Source organism: Erinaceus europaeus, chromosome 15 (genome assembly GCF_950295315.1).
Source record: "Erinaceus europaeus chromosome 15, mEriEur2.1, whole genome shotgun sequence".
NCBI lineage: Eukaryota > Metazoa > Chordata > Mammalia > Eulipotyphla > Erinaceidae > Erinaceus > Erinaceus europaeus.
The window spans coordinates 71,015,507-71,033,205 of record NC_080176.1 but is presented as its reverse complement, the minus strand read 5'-3'; the positions used below and the strand labels follow the sequence as shown (position 1 = coordinate 71,033,205).

At 37.0% G+C, this 17,699-nt stretch overlaps 1 protein-coding gene across 15 annotated transcripts in view; it reads right to left on the bottom strand.

Annotated features, from left to right (window-relative positions):
- Nucleotides 1-17,699, bottom strand: part of TCF4 (transcription factor 4) — a 394,278-nt gene that overhangs the window by 188,329 nt on the left and 188,250 nt on the right. For 13 of the 15 annotated variants that reach the window (XM_060173921.1, XM_060173925.1, XM_060173922.1 and 10 more), the window contains one exon: nucleotides 12,058-12,122. The exons of 1 other annotated variant lie outside the window; for it this stretch is intronic. In XM_060173921.1, the coding sequence (XP_060029904.1) occupies nucleotides 12,058-12,122 (65 nt within the window). Of the gene's footprint in view, nucleotides 1-9,524; nucleotides 10,032-12,057; nucleotides 12,123-17,699 lie in introns of those variants that run through there. One more of the 15 variants, XM_060173930.1, reaches the window with a different exon arrangement.

The window sequence follows — 17,699 nt, the reverse complement described above, 5'->3', positions numbered from 1 at the left end:
ATGGCATATGCAACTTGCATCCCCAAAACAAACCTAAGTTAATCTCACTTGATAGATGAATGGGATGTGGACTGAGAAGAACAGGTTCTTATTAATGCTTCTCTTTGAGACACTTCAGTGACAGAGATGCAAAAAAGACTCCTTGAGGGACAACGTCATAGGAGTAGCAGCTGTTGACACTCCTCTTTGCCACATATCACTGCCCATAGCAGATCTTCCACCACCACTGACATTGTGTTGTACCAGTCACTCTACACATGACAGTTATGAGTTGCACAGCTTAATGTGAGAAACAGACTTCACAGTTCAAAAGTACTGCTAATAGATCATTTCCACAGAAATAAACCATCCAAAAGAATACTCAGGAAATGGGAATTCTAAGGAGTGGAGTGACCTGAATTACACCAAGCTTGAATGAGTTTTGAGTTCTGTTCAAGTTTATGTTAGTGGCCAGGGAAGTGACTCTTCTTGAGTTTGATCCCTAAACCTCACCTGTCGGAATAATGTTCTGCTTCTTTAAGTACATCCATATATATTTTTTAATTTGTTTAAAATTCATAATGTAATTTAGTAGAAATTTTCATTTTATTTATTCATTGGATATAAAGAGAGAGACCCAAGTACTGCTCTATCACATGTGGATGAAACCCATGGCCTCATGAACTCAAGGCATGTGTTCTGCCACTGAGCCACCTCATTTGCCCCCATAATGTATTTTATCTACTAAAAAGGTCTACATACAATAGTCAAACTTTGGATTATCAAAATAGTTCACTCAGATAGTGTGCTTCTTTGCCATGTGAGCAACCCAGGTTCAAACCTGGCTCCCACAACGTGAGGGGAGAGGGTAAGGGTGGAAATGGGAGGATAAGGAGTGGAGGGAAGGGGAGAGGAGAGAAGAGGAGAGGAGAGGAGGGGAGGAGTGGGGAAAGGAGGGCAGGGCAGGGCAAAGTTGTAGAGCGAAACTTCCATCTTTAAGGGGAATATAGTTTTCTTCTGATTAATATTGTGAGCAACTTGGCTTTATAGTTTTCAATGAAAATAAAAGCAAATTCATAATCTTTTCTTCACAGTTAAATCATGCACACAAACACATTTACATACAGTAGCTGGGAAAATAGCTTAGCAGATAGAATATGGGATTTGCATACCTGAGGTCCCAAGTTTAACCTCAAATACTGTATGTGCCAGAGAAGTGCTATGGCCTTTCTTTTGCTCAACACAGTGAATCTTACAATGAATGAATTAATGAATAAATGAATGAATGAATGAATGAATCAATCAATCAATCAGAACGATACTATGAAGAGTGGTAATTCAATATGAAAACCCTGCATAGCTTAAGTGTGAACAAGGTTATACTCAGAAATTAACTTCTGTTTCACTAAATTGTTCATCATTATTCCACATCTGTAGATAAAATAATTTTATAAGCCAAATGATATCTAATCTTCAACAAAGTGTAAGGTTCACAGTAAAGAATTTAACCCCATGAGAATATGTATGACCTACTAACTCATTCACTTTTCATACTATGTCCTACTCTACCATTCTAATGATCACAGAGGTCTCAAGAAAAATTGTAAAAATTTCTATCAAAGCACAAGATGAGTTAAGTGTCTGATTTTGGTTATGTAATGAGGATGTGTATTTAATAGTCAACTAAGAGTTAAAGCTATGTGCTAGTCTTTTCCATTATTTTTTTATTTATTCTATGTTTGCAGTAGCCAGACTTTCAATCATTCCTCCTGCCCATATGACATTATTTTATATGTAAAGAAGGTAGAAGGAAAATAAAAGTGAAAATAGATGAAAGTGACTTATCATCAAAGTATGAGAAAAGCTAAGTACCTGGCTAAATAAAAATAACATACTTAGTGATTGGTAATATAAGAATAAAATGAACTCACTTAGTCTCAGGAGGTCTGTAATATGATCTTTGCAAAAGGTAGCTTGCCAATTTAATTGAGGTAGGAGTTATTTAATTTTTTTACAGGTATAGTTTTCAATAAAACTACATATGCCTATAATACTGCAATGGCAGATGTGTCTCGATTATTAGAGGTGGACTCAAGGGAATATATACAATGGATTTTGAAATCTGTAAGCAGCTGTTGGTGGGGGAGTGAAATGATGGGGGAGGGCACTATACCACACACACATGTTCCTTAAGTGCAGCAATGTTTTGTTATTTTACTGCAGGTATATTACAGAGATGAAATTTAATAACTTACAGTATACAATACCAATAAAACAGAAAGATTCAGTGCCCTGCTGTTCATTATCATGGTACAAATGAGCTTGGATTATTCTGCATGCCTGCAAGTCCAAACCCCCGCATAGAGAAGCCCTACTTCTAGGACCCTAGAGGGTGGTCACTGCTTGACTATCTCAATGATGGCTTACCTTGGTCATTTTCTTATCATTGAATTATTGTGAATTAAACACATGTAAATGTGTCTTAAAGCTGAGTTAAAAAATCAAATAAATAGTGTATGTTTTAATGTCAAAGACATCTTCACATGGAAGACATCTTCAAAAAAGATAATGGTATCAAGGAGTATATAGATTTCATTAAGTGCATTAAGAATAGAATAGTGGTAATCTATAATATTCAACAAAAGCCTGAGTAATGCCAGGTCCTAGATGTTACCAAACCAAAATCTGACATCTCTCATTAAGGGGAAAAAATGTCTGACAGAAATTTAATACCACACTAAGAAATAAAGAAATTGTGTGTTGAGAAGGTGACAGCAAATGCAAAGATGTGGTCTTGTCAATTTTCTTCTAAGAAACTCGCTGAATTAGATAATAAATAATATAATAATCATGAATGGTTTACATTTTATGAAGTTCCATTTAGTGTGTCAGAGTAAGAGCACATGTAAAGAAAGCCTCATAAACACTCAGAACACAAGTACAATTTTTCAAAGAGTAGATTTCTTCAATCCTAAACAGATTACCACTGCCAGACACCTCAGTGAATCAATAAAAAATATTTTTTTTCTAAAGGATTTCTTTCTTTAAAAAAATGTGGAGTTTTGTTGATCCTTTGCAGTGCTGTCATGACTTTAACTTTGGTTTTCAGTTTTAAGAGCTTCAAGAGGCATTTTCTCAATCGTGGCATCACATTAAGTATTAGCATAAAGAAATAAGCATTTCTGTCATTTCATATAAAAAGATTTCCTATCAAAGATAAAGTTAGCAAGAGAGTAGAGGACTTGTATACCTGAAGTCCAGGTTCAAGCTGGAGAATCACATATGGCAGAAATGAATAGTAATCTAATCAACTTTCCATAACAATAAAGTGGGAAAGGTTTGGGAAAAAATAGCTATCCTAATTTTAAATAAAAAAAAATACTGCTTTTACTATGAAAAAAAAATTATAGAGGTCAATGTTTATTTTGACTGGATAAGCATGTGCAAGTTAGCATTATATCTTATCAAGTATACATTGGGCTAAATCTTTTGTTTAGTCATTAATTATTTTCTTCTTTCTCTTTACATATCAAAAGTATAAATATGAACAGAAGCAGTCCAATTACTATAGGTTATTAAAAAAAACCTGAATACTTTTCATAAATAAAGATAAATTAACCCCAGGGTTCTGGTGAAATTTCAGTTTGGATATCTATTCATTTTTTTTTTTGCCAAAGTAATTTCAATTGTATTTTATGAACTAATTGCCCTGAACAGTCCCATAAAACTTGTCTTCTTCCAAGACAGTGGTTAGTTTCTGTCTTCATAAGTGAATTAAATACTATGATCAAAAAATTAGTATGCCAAAAGTAGTTAAGATATTGTTAAATGTAATATTCTTTGCACAAATACAGTCTGCTCCATTTTTTTGCCACCAGTGTTATTGCTAGGGTTTAGTGCCTGCAAGACAACTCTACCACTGTCAGCAGACATTTTACTTCTGTTCTTTCTTTCTTTTCATGATAACAACAGAGAGAAATAGTAGTGGGAAAGAAAAAAGAAAGACACCTGCAGCACAGCTCCACTGCTTGTGAAAACTTTACTCCTGTAGGTAGGGACTAGGGTTTGAACTTGTCCTTGCACAAAGTAATATTTGTACTTCACTAGGTATACTACCATTCATCCCCCATGATCTATATATTTTAAAGAAACCATTTATGCTGCTGTTAAAGGTGTATTGGCATATTCTACACCATATTTTAAATACAAAATTCCCATTGAATTGAATGAAATTCTATGGGTGTGTCAAAACATTATTCACACAAACACATGCAGTTTCTTTAACAAAAAAAAAAAGTTAAAGCATCAGAAACAGTGTCACTCACCTGTCTTTGTGTCCACTCTTTCCACTCTTACACATAAGTCCCTAACCCCTAGGCCATGATCAGAGTTCCAGCCCACTCTGAACAGAAACTATTTCCTTCTAATACTGTGGTGGACCTTGAAACTCCAGTTGATGTAACACCTACCCAAAATAGTTTATCAGGTGGCCTCTAATATATACCTCTGAAACAAAAAACTTCTTCATGGGTTTGGGCAGCAAGGAACCAATCTCAGAACCAGACAGGCAGACAGGCAGACAGGCAGGCAGGCAGGCAGGCAGGCAGGCAGGCAGACAGACAGACAGACAGATGCACAGGCACACACACAGGCACACACACTTCCTCCATGATTATTGCTGGGGCTCAATGACAGCACTATGAATACACTGCTCCCAGTGTCCATTTGCTCCATTTTTTCCCCTTTCATTTTATTCAGTGGGACAGAAAGAAATTGAGAGGGGTGGGGGAATTAGAGAGGAAGGGAGGGGAGGGGTGAGGAAGGGGAAGGAGAAGGGAAAGGGGAAGAAGCAAAAGGGGAAGGGGAAGAGGAGGGGGAAAGGGAAGGGAAAGGGAAGGAAAGGAAACGCTTAGTCTAAAAAATAGGGGTACAGAGACTGTCTCCAAGTTCCAAATTTCATTCAAAGGATACAGATTTTATTTTGTAGGAAAATCAATATAAAACCTACCTATTAGTGTCTTTATGACCCTGATTCATAATTATTTTTTCTTATCAATATACCTCTAGAGATTTGAACAGGATGCAGTAAGGCAATTCAAACAAGTAGAGTGCACATCTTGCCATGTCTCAGCACCTGGGTTTGATCCTCCACACCATACAGGAGCAGGAAGGACAGCACCAGGAAAACTCCTTGGCTGATGAAGTAGTGTCTAGGCACCAGATCACCTCTTCTTCCACTCTCCTTATTTTACTCTTATCCGCCCTCCTTCCCTCATATATAATTCTTACACAGTAAGAATATTATAAAGACACAGAATAAGAAATTGGGCTTGGGAGTCAGGCGGTAGTGCAGCGGGTTAAGTGCACCTGGCGCAAAGCACAAGGACCAGTAAGGATCCCAGTTCGAGCCCCCGGCTCCCCACCTGCAGGGGAGTCGCTTCACAAGTGGTGAAGCAGGTCTGCAGGTGTCTATCTTTCTCTCCTCCTCTCTGTCTTCCCCTCCTCTCTCCATTTCTCTCTGTCCTATCTAACAATGATGACATCAATAACAACAACAATAATAACTACAATAAAAAAACAAGGACAACAAAAGAGTATATATATATATATATATATATATATATATATATATTTAAAAAAAGAAATTGGTCTTAGCAATAAGGCCTCTGTGTCAGGCGCTGAGTTCATTCCGCAGTACTGGAGTAAATGAAGATATGAATAATGCCTTTATGCCTTTGATATTCCACAGGTATGGAACCTTACATATAATACAAAGATAATAAGTATTATGCATGCATTTATATGAAATACTCAGACTTGTAAAGCTGCTAAGTCACATTGTTAATCACTAAAACTAACAATGAAAGAAAGACCTCTCAGAAGAATGCTAGTTATACATGTAGAAGTAATAGTGAAGAGGGGAGTCAGGCAGTAGCATAGCGGGTTAATCACACACGGCACAAAGCGCAAGGACTGCTATAAGAATTCTGGTTCAAGCCCTGGCTCCCCACCGACAGGGGAGTCATTTTACAATTGGTGAAGCAGGTCTGCAGGTGTCTATCTTTCTCTCCCCTTCTATGTCTTCCCCTCCTCTCAATTTTTCTCTGTCCTATCCAACAATGACAACAATAATAACGACAGCAATAAAACAAGGGCAACAAAAGGGAATAAATATTTTTTAAAAATTTTAAAAAGAAGTAATAGTGAAGTAAAAAAAATAATCACTAGCCCATAAGCCTTGGAATCAGACAAATATTTTCTGTGCATGCTAATGTCATACATCAAAGACTGTTAGGGAAGGGAGAGTATTTACCCAGTACTCAAGTTTTAAGACAAAGACTGAACAAAGACTGAACAATTATAAGGGAGAAAGTTTTCTTTACATTAAGTGTTTCCCCTTTTTTGAGTGATTGAAGTTAGTATCATAAAAGCAATCACTTTTTGAGACTCCATGCCTCCAGACAGAGTATATCAACCACATCTCTGAAATACTCTAGTCAGAAAATATTTAAACCTTGGGATGGGGTGGTGGTGTGTCCAACAAAATACAAGGACCTGGGTTCAAGTCCTCAGTTGCCACCTGCAGGAGGAAGCTTCACATGTGGTGAAAACAAATGCTGCAGGTACCCCCTTTCTCTTTTCTTCTTTCTCTCTCTTCCTTCTCAAATTCTGTTTCTATCACCCCAATGTTTACCTTCAATCTAAGTGAGCCTTCAGATCTAATTTTTAGTATGTAGCTAAGTGATAAGAGTAATAAACAGCATCACAAACAAATAATAACAAGATCATTCCTGCAAGGGTAATTTTTTCCCCAAGACAATGGGGGGGGGCTTGATGGTTTTATGTTAAGTACACTTACTATTATTTTTTTGATTATAGAAAGTTCTCTGGCTTATAAGAAATTACAAAGTGACAACAGAAACCAAATACCATGCATAAATCCAATGACATGAATGTGACATTTTTCACAGGAACAAGTGAAGAGCTTTGAATTCAGGATGAGTGTTAGCATAGGCAAGCCCAGCAGCACTTCAGTTCCTCAAAAGTGAGTGATGAGTGACTCTCCATGAAACTACCTTTGTGTCATTCCAGAGCCTGAACTGTTTACCAGGAAGAAGCGTGTCTACAGGGCTTTCTTTGCAAGAACATGGTTTCTCTGTACACAACAAGATTCTCACACATTGCTATACAGACTTCCCTTGGTCAAACTGGTTCCAGAAAGTGATGCTGGGGAAGTAAATACTAGGCCATCACAATCTTCATCTTTCTGGGCACAATGTACATAGTACTTGATAAAGCTCACAGGGTTCCTCTCTCTAGATGTTTACATAATTCTGATGGAAACCAGTACTGAGCAAACAAAAATAACAGCAAATTCTATAAATACCTTGCAAAAGGAAAGCAAAGACCTAAGGCAGTTCCAAAAAAGGCACAGTGATTGGACAATGTCCTCAGGAAGAATAAATACAGAGGACTGCAACAAAGTGTACATCTAAGTGTAATTTCAAACTAAAAAGCAAGATGTATGGTCTACTGATATATTGTCTACAGACCCAAGTTCATAAGAAGAAATAATAGGGGTTCAAGTCTTTTTTCTCTCTTTCTCTTATTTATTTATTTATTTTGCTTTATAACCTTTCTATTTAGAGTTTAGGTATGACAAACATAAACAAGGTCAAAGGTTTTAGAACTAAGTATTCTGTAATTCTTTTTGGATCAAAAATAAAAATAATTTTAAAAATCCATACTTATTTCAGAATAAGTCATACATTGAATTTCAGTGATTCAAAAATGACACGGCTTATGAGCAAACTAAATTACATGTAAACAGAACTCATTTCCTGTTATAGCTTCAAAGTTTGGGAATTAAACAAAGAAATCCACATTGAGACTGAATTCTTAAATCCTGTGGGTCTTTAATATTTGAACACCAAATGATGTTTTCTAACATAGAACTGCTTGATTATCTGCTGAAGAGACAAAGAATATATATAAAGATAAAGCCTTGGACGTCACTAGAGAATATCAGATACGGGCTGGGGCATTTAGCTAGGGAATTCAGTATACATCTTTCAAGGTACTTTGCTCGTTTTCAGTATATCACCAGTTCTCACTGTCTTTTAAATTTAGTACATGTGAAATATGTACTTCCACATCTTGAAATGAAGGTAAGAATTCTGAAAGCATTTTTAAGGTCAGTGATAAGATCAGATTTCCAGATTTTGAACACACATATTTTTATTTCTAGAAAACACTCTAAGAAATCACCCTGTCTAGGCGCACATCAGAGTCATTGAAGAGCTGTCAGAAAAGCAAAGGCCCTACTCATAAGATCCTAATTTAATTGAGCTTGATCTTGGGCAGTTCCCAGCTCTCCTTGCATCACACACATACACAAGCACACACATATGTGTATGCACTACACACTCACACTTCTTACCCAGGAGACATTAGTGATGAAACTAGTATTTTAGACTTGGGTTATATCCCAGAATGAAAAAACAAACAATCCCTGATAATCAATGCTGAACTTCCATTCAGAGAGAAAACTTCTGCCTTAATAACAATCACCGGGATGACATCACCATATAAATCAAAAAACGATCCCAGCAAGATAAAAAGAAAGTTTCCAATAGTTATATCCAACTCAAAGCAACAAAAATGATTTTTTTCCCTCTTACCATCTGCAATGATGTTCATTAGGGTACGAGCTATTAGCTATCAAGCAAAGGTTGGGCTGTCTGGTGAAAAACTTATTTTCCGCCGTTCATTTTCATTTCGACGATCAGATTTTCCATTATAATTTTTTTTATCCACCAGTAAAAGTAGTTATGAGGTTGCAATTTGGCAAGAACATTTAAGTCTCAGAGTAATTTCCATACCCCAATTTGATTTAAATTAGTTTTGCCATATTTAGTTGCAAAGAAACTCCCGTTTGCCTGTTTTGATTTGTCTACAGATTGATTTTTCTCGAGAATTTCTAAAGTCTGAAAAAGTCAGTATGCTTGCTTCTGATAGTTGTATGTAGATATGTATTAATGAATTAATATCACCCACTGCCGTTTCTAACAACAATAAATTAACTGACAATGAAGAACTTGCGACTTTTCACTTTTGGTTAAAATATCCACTTATTTAAAAGTACCATGTCTAATACTATCAGTGTTAAAGCTTCAAGAGAAATGGAAAATATGGCAATATGTGAATATGTGTATGCATACACATATATATGTGTATATAGGAATGGTACAATTTTGAAATATCATATTTAAAAATAATAATTCAATACTCTAGGATAGCATTTTGCTACCTGTTGCCTATTTCATCACTATTTCTTTACACAAACAAAAAGCTACTGGGACTGCAATAAGCATGCTCACAAGCAATAGTGCCCATCCCTATTATTTCACAAGATACATTGTTATAACACAATAAAGGAGCTTTGGAAGCTCCAGAGGGCATATATCATCTAAAGGTTTTCCATTCAGCATCTCTATAATGGAGAAAACAGAAGAAAAAGCTTCCCCTCCATGAGAGTCACTCACCTTGCCACACTGTAGGGAGTCATTGCAACTGTGATCTGCTATTTAAACTGGAAGCCCAAGATTTCTTTTTGGTTTGCATAGTTGGTGTTGCAGACAGGGATTCAAAAACACTTCAGCACAAGAGAAACTCATTCACTGGAAGACACACTGTGGTCTGTTCTAGTCTCTAAAAAACATGCTATGCACACTTTTCTTCTCCAGTCCCTATTTCCTTATTCAGGGAATTTCCAAAAACTCGTTCTTTTATACTTATCCTTAAGTAGACCATGCTGTTTAAGAATAACTGCTGAAACAGGCTAAGCATAGAGACAGTTGTATTGCAAGATTCACAACCAAGAAGCAGAAATAAGAATGAAGGAAATCTCGACATTCCCCAACTATATTATGAATTTTTTTTTTTTTTTAAAGAAGAGCACAGGCAGTCAGATTCCTAAACACAACAGCCTTTTCCTAGACAAGAATGCCTCAAAATGAGCCTTGCAATGCCCAGAAAAATTTTCAACCATCACAAGCCAGTCCATCCACTTCTGCTCCACCCCTGGCCCTTTTCATTTCTCACCTTGTGTTTAAAAAAAAAAAAAAAAAAAAAAGAGCCCTGCACTTCAGTTTCACCCGAGGGAAGTATTTCCCACAAATCCAGGGAAGCTCTGTGTCCCTGCACATACACAGACAGACTCACGCAGTCTGGATGGTGCTTTCACAAGTTAAGGGGCCCCGCGCTTACTCAGCAGAGGAAATCTTTGTGTCTGTGAGGAATCACGCCAATTCCTATTAGTAAGAAAGGATACAGGGCCGAGGAAGCCTATTCTTTCATTGACCAGAAAAAGAGGCCCAGTAAAAACAGAGACCTCTGCCATGACCATCTGCAAAAAGGAAGGATGTTGTCAACTTTCTTCTCCCCAAAACTCTAATGACCTTTGCCTTGACCCTCAGAAACCAGATACACAGGAACAGGCTCTTCTGCAGGAATTGAGAGCTTTACACCAAAGACTCAGCACTGTGAAGCTTGTCACCCAAGCTATCTATCCTGAACATTTGCACTCACATTCCAAAGATGTTTCCGTTGCACTGGAATGGCTGTAAATTTCTTTCCTGCAGAATTCTTTCCAAACAAACTGCCATGAACTGTATACTGCAGCTTGTGAAGCAGGACTTCTTAACCAGGCCAGTTCACCTTGTTGCAAGAAATCTTTTCAGTGCCAAGTATGACTGAACCAGTGGCTGGGCCAAAAAAATAAACTTTAAAATAGCAAATACACACACACACACACACACACACACACACACACACATATAGATATATGGAATATATCTATGTGTGTGTGTGTATGTGTATACACATTAAATAAAGAAAACAACCTTCGCAGGTTCTATTTAATTACTAGAGCTATCTGCTTACATCCTTCCAAGAGATCTTAAACAGGTTGTTTAAAAAAAATGCAAAGGGATTCACACACATTCACACACACACACACACACACACACACACACACACACACACACACAATCATTAAAGAAAATAGAAAGGTGAGAGAGTTCAAAAGAGCAGGCATTCCCTTTTCAACACAAAAAGAACGTACATTCTGTTTGGGTGAATAATAAAACAGTAGAAAGCTTTGAATATTAAAGAGGATTATTAATTACTATCAAGTTTTCCAAAGTAAGAAGCCAATGCACATATATATATATATATATATATATATATATATATAAAGAAAACCTAAACCTTAAAAAAATTGAACATGTGATTAATACTGATATGAAATTTAAAAAGAAAGCATCTTTTAAAACTCAATTGTCTTGAAACAAAGCTTACACTTTGGCTATTGACAGTATTTTTAGAACTGGGCTTTCTCTGGAGAGTTAAAAGTATGCAAATGCAGGGAGCACAGGGACACAAACACACATGCTATACCTTTGTATTACACTGGCATTTTATTATTTAATTAAAGTACTCTTATTTTTCTAGCTCACGCATGCTTCCCTTGAGACGGCTTCGCTGTTAGCCTGCTGGCCTTGACTTCCAGCCAAAAACAATTCAGAAACAAAAAGGGACAACAAATCATATTTTCACAGACATTTTTATCCCTCAATACAACCCTGTTTTCACACAACATCATACAGTCCCCATGAAAACTATAATTTAGGGCAGCAGCCACCCGGACCCAGAGTCTGACACAAGGCTATACCAAGTCTTTCCAGTGCAAGAAATCCTTAAGTTCTTAATTGCAAGTAAACTCTTTTGATAGAACCACTTTAGCCGACTTCGCTGGTTTGCAAACAGTGCCACTGGTACCGGCTGATGGATTACAAGATAAATGTACTTCTGATATGGCAGGGATCTTAAAACAAGACAAGCACTACTTCCGAGCTCTGTATTATTTCATTACTTTTGAAAATGAGGAAGGCAACGAACGGCATACTTTCAGTGCATCTCAGTGCCGCAGTCTAAAAGGCTTAACTAAATTTACAAAGAAAACTGATCTACCAGGTAAATTCTCTCAACCCTTCCCCACCCAGAATTCTCACTTACCTGGTGGCAACCCTGTAAGTTTGATTCTCTCCCATAAGATGAGTATGAGCCCCTTTCTGTTTTACCTGCCAAGAGAAACAAGAAAAAAGTGTAAATTGGGTCTTTCCTTTGAAAAATAATCTCCTCCAGGTAACAGACATTTACTTCTCTTCTTCGGTGTTTACATACGGAAAGGAGGCACTACTTGCAATGTATGCAAGCAAGAGAGGGAATAACACTTCCTCACTCTGGCTATGAGAAACTGGAAAAAAAATATCCTTCGTTCCTATTCTTAGCCAAACTGCTCCACACTTCCAAAAACTGTCATTCCAATGGCCTCCACTTTCTCTAACAAACAAATTGTCATTCCTATTTTCACTTTCTTTCTCTCTAGCAAAATTTAAACAATTTCATTTTTATTTACACAGCAGGCAAATTATCTATGTAATGACCCTAGTCTAGTAATTCTCATTGATTATATTGACACTTAATGGTGAGGCCAAAGCTAATCAATCAAGGCTCTCCAGATGGTGAATATAGCAAATAAACTATTCAAAATTTTCCCTCTCTCTCTCTCTCTCTCTCTCTCTCTCTCTCTCTCTCTCCCCTCTCTCCCTCCCTCCCCCCTCCCTCCCTCTGTTTCCCAGGAGTAAATCCTACAACAATAAAGATGAAGATGAGGTTTACATTTGGGAAGGAAGGTTTTTGAAAAATTGCTCACTCTGATGTCAAGTTCAGATTCTACCAGTAGTTCTAGCAGAAGGACTAATAGAACATCATTGCCTTGTTCCAGTACTAATGACACAATTTATCTATAGAGATGTATGGACTCTCAGGTGTTATTTAGCCACATTGAAGGATGGAATCAAGGTCGATCCTTTCTTTCTTTTTAAAAGTATGGTAAGCCTTAATAGCCACTCAGGAAAACAATTAAACCAAATCATACAAGACCTAGACAGTGAAGTTTATCTAGCGACATAGAAATAATATCTTAAAAAAAAAATTAGTCCATGCCAGGACTTGAAGTGGGCTAGAAACTAGTCAAGTGCCTAGAGTACAAGCTTGACCTTACCCAAGATTTCTTTCCTGAAAACATGATGTTTAAGGATCCTTTATAGCAAGGACTATGCTTTTCATCTTTATGGGAACATTTTCAAACAGTCATATTTTAAACTTTTAGTTCAATGATCAACTATGAATGTGACTTTAATATATCTTATATCTTGTTTAAAAAGTGTGCCCTGTATCAGTCATCACGTTTATAAAATACTTTTGAAGAAAGAAAAATCTAAGTCTAAAATGAACCCTCTCTCCCCCAGTCTTAACTTTTCAAACTGATTTCAGTGGATCTCAAACTTGGGAGCCCCACCCCCTGCCCAGCCCATTGCTGCCCATTCCTGCTATAGTGTTTAGTGCAATGTAGAAAAATCAATGCCCATATAAGTTTCAATTCCAATGAACCAGGATACCATATTCAAGACTGTCAGTCTTAAGAGAAATGAGAGAATGATTTTCATTGTATGAGGATTTTATACTGAAGAAAATATTCATTTATATTTTTCAACTATGTAAATGGCCATTCACGTATATTTGCCATTCAGTATAAGTCAAATGCAAACTAAGTATATATTTTAAGTCCCACTTGTAAGTATCACTAAAAGAAAATACCTGGCCTTTGTGAGAGCTGCCAAGTGGTGTAAAAAGCTTCAGGGCAAGCACCACATACTTCTCTGTGCCATAGCATTTACTTGTTTAGTAACTAGATCGATGGTTAAAGAGGTAGGAAGATAGCAGAGGCATAGCTAGGCAGACAGACAGACAGAAAAGAATGTGCTCTGATTTCCTAGGAATCTGAACATCTACTGCCCTGTTTTGGTAATTCTTAAAGAGTGAACTTAACAATCTATTTGAAAGTAGAAAGTACCCCACCCTGCCCCCACTTACTAAAGTTCTCCCAAGCAGAATTTCACTAACCGGTACTATTTTTCAAGTCATCTCTAGCATATGGGCCTGGAGAGAAATAACTGCTCCTCATAGGATTTGTCTCCCTGGCTCCATCCACACACATATGATTTTTTCCATTGTTTTGAAACTAGAACGTAAGTGTGAATAGTAAGGATGAGTGAGACAGAGAGAGAGAGAGAGAGGATAAAAGAGAAAAAGGATGATAAAGTAGGAAGGAGAGAGAGCGAGTGAAATGGAAAGAACAAGGAGGTAGGATTGGGCAAAGGAGGCGAGATGAGAAGAATATGAATTTGCTGCTTCACAGAGTCCCCAAAGTACTGTTGGCTACACCGACCCAGAAGTCTTTACTATCATCATATCAGATACAGACTGCTTAATCTTAATTTTGCTTGTTAAAAAATATTTATCCAGATACAAAAATAAACCCTCTGCAAATTACAAGTTGTCAGGGTTAAAAATCTACTCCTGTTTGTGTGGGGGAGGATAAGAGACCAGCATAGACATGAATCATTCTCAGTAATTTGAGTGTTTCCATGACATCAATGGGCACCCGTCCAGGACTCTGTCGAAGTCTGCGAGGTACCAAAGAGGCAGCGCAGCCAGCAGGAGGCTGGGAGGTGCACTTTTTCTTTTTTCTTTCTCTCTCTCCCTCTCTCTCTCTCTTTAGGATTATGCTTCTTGTAAAAATTTCACGTGTAGCACTCACTTTTGCCATCAAATAGATTGCTCCAGAGATCTCGAGTGAACACATTTCATTCTGATAGTGTAAGCCTTTAACTTTATTACATCTTTTTGTTCCCAAATTCAACTATAAATCTGCCCTCAGAGCTCAAATCCATTTGGGAGCAAAATAGTCAGGGAGTATGGACAAACCCAAGCACCTTCTTAAAACATACTGTATCTGTGGCTGTCATTTTCCGATGACAAAAAAAAAAGCAGCCGTTTTCCAATAATGCCTTAGTTTGTGAAAGTATCTCTACACAGATCTTTTGTGTAAATTGTCCATTAAGAATCAGTTATGGTCTTGATGTTGATTTTCTGCTAAAAATTTACTGGAACATTTGTTTCAAATAATAAAAAATTCAAGAGAGCTGATACCATGCTCGAGTGGGATTCTTAAGCAACTATCTGTGCTCCCAAACACACAAGCTCCTAAATATCAGCATTTACCCTATGTCAGGCAAGGATTTTTTTATCACTTATACCAACTGGCTGGTAAGGACAGTTTCTTGCCTGTCTTTCTCCATTCTTAGTCACCCCACCCCCATTTTAACAATCACAACAAAGCTTTGAAAGAGCGAAAAGATTCTATTTTTCTAATATTTAAAAGAGATAGCAGTGATGAACAAACCCGGCGCATTCACTGCGGAATTTTCGAGACAACCCTCCAGTACTAGAATGCGACAGCCGCTGCGGATATTTTTTGGCACAAAGACAATGGTGGCAGTGCCAAGCCCCATGGCTAAAACTACTCAAAAGAGGCATAAGGGTAGCATTAATCGCTCAAGTCTTTTACTGCATGGAGTACTGTTGTCCATATTTTAAAAACTAAAACTACCCATTAGTAACATTTGTTGTGTACCCATATAAGGGGGGAAGAGGGGTGTTGTCTGAACTATATACCAGAAACAAATCTAGTCAGGCATTTGATTCATTTTCTACCTAAAAGGAGCAAATGTTAAATTTCGCGGCTGGTGACGATTTGCTGTGCATGAGATGAATGCTATGACCTAATGGAGAACACTGGAGGCTGAATGAAAGTTACAAAAAGGATTTCATAAACTAAGTCGACATATTGGTTAAACAACTTTTCTTCAGGAAAAATGATGTACACAAGGAACCTGTAATATGATGTCACAATTTTTTAAATTAAACAAGTAAAATGCTGTAAATGAGCAGACACAACACCCGTCAATCAACCCTTCTAGACAAAGGAGATCAGCGCGCAGCCCCTTCTCCAGAACAAGTCCGCAAATCCAGTGAGCAAACAATCCAGAAAGTCAACACGTGTTTTGTCCAAACCGAACCCATCATTTGTGAAAATCTATCGTTAAATCTGATTATTTAAAAAAATGCCACCAATTGATAGAAAAGGATTCACTTTTGTGTCTTTGGTTGTCCTTGAAAAACTAATCTAAGCAGAAAACATAAGCTACTTACCAATTTTATAAAAGGTCAATATATTTTGCTGACCCATGAAGGATAAGAGAAAAATGTTTTTCCCCGCAATTTGAGGAGCAGTATGGTTAACAAATGTCTATATAATCCTAAGTAGGATATTGTATATCCTTGTATAATTTAACACTTAACTACTAATTTCTCTTCCAAGATATCTATGGTATCCTTCTAAAAGGAAATCCAGAAGAATTAAGAAACATGGTACGTACTTCACGAAGGAAAAATGGACTGAAACTTCCATTCCATTCACAGGGTTATATCTAAGAAGTATAACAGTAGGTGGGTTACTACATCTGGACTCAGAAGCCACATGGAAAGAAAGACAAGGTTGTAATCTGCCTACTGTCATACTGAAAATATGATTTTTGGAGATAAGCTGTGACATAGATGGGCATACTGGTTCTTGACTCATAGGACCACAGAAGGATCATGTTTGGGATTCTAGTCTTACTTTTAAAATGTCATTTGTAAAATTATAGGTGTGCCACCTGCCATTGCAAAAGACGTACATATAGGGTGGGGTGTATCATCTTATGAAAAATCTTCAAAAAGAAATTATCTGGTGCTATAGGACAAAACAGGCAAGGTTGTTTCACAGTTAACCCTCAATTTGGGAAGTGAAGAATGAGGCTTTTGTTCAGGCAGCAGACTAGGGAGCTCATCATCACCATGTTCAACTCAGGACAGGTCTTTGTCTGAGGCCCTAACCCTAACCCTAACCCTAACCCATACCTGGTAATCCTGATAGTACTTCTCTTGCATACTGAAACAACTACCTCATTAAATGATGACTGGGATTCTTGGTGTTTCTGAAAATACACATAAAGTTCTTGTTTATAGTTCTTTCATCTGTTCCATGCTTGCCTTTTCCTCCCTTATCCAAATAAAAATAACTGAGCACTTATCATGCAACCCCTATACTGGGGATCATAAATTACATAATAACCTTATGAAACTGATAAATACCATTTTACAGATGAGAAAACTGAGCTAAGGCAAAATTTCTAAGGTCACTCAGATAGTAAGTGAAAGACAGGATTGAAACCCTGACAGTTTGATTGTAAAGACTTATTTTCTTAGCACTGTATTGTGCAATTGTCACTAAAATTCTGAAAATAAAAATCTATAAATAAACAAGAGGCCCAATACTGAATATTTAAGTCCCAGAGCTCAAAACACTCATGAATTTGATATGAAATTAATGAAAGTGTCTTATAGGTGGTGATAATTTACATTTACGTGGTGTTTTATTCCTAAAAGGTCTCTAGGTATTTCATAGCTGTGCAAATGATGTACATCAAAAACTGTGATGTCTTACAATAAAGTGCAGCCTTCTCCATATTAGCACTGAATATTCAAAAAAAGGCAGCAAAATTCATTTCCACACAGTTCTCATGTGAAGAATATGACTTCATATTAAAATGTACGCAGAAGAGGGAAAGTTTACATGAAATTAAAACACAAAATCTTACAGTTCACAATAATCTTCAGTGGGATGGCAACCCCACAACAGGTCCAAA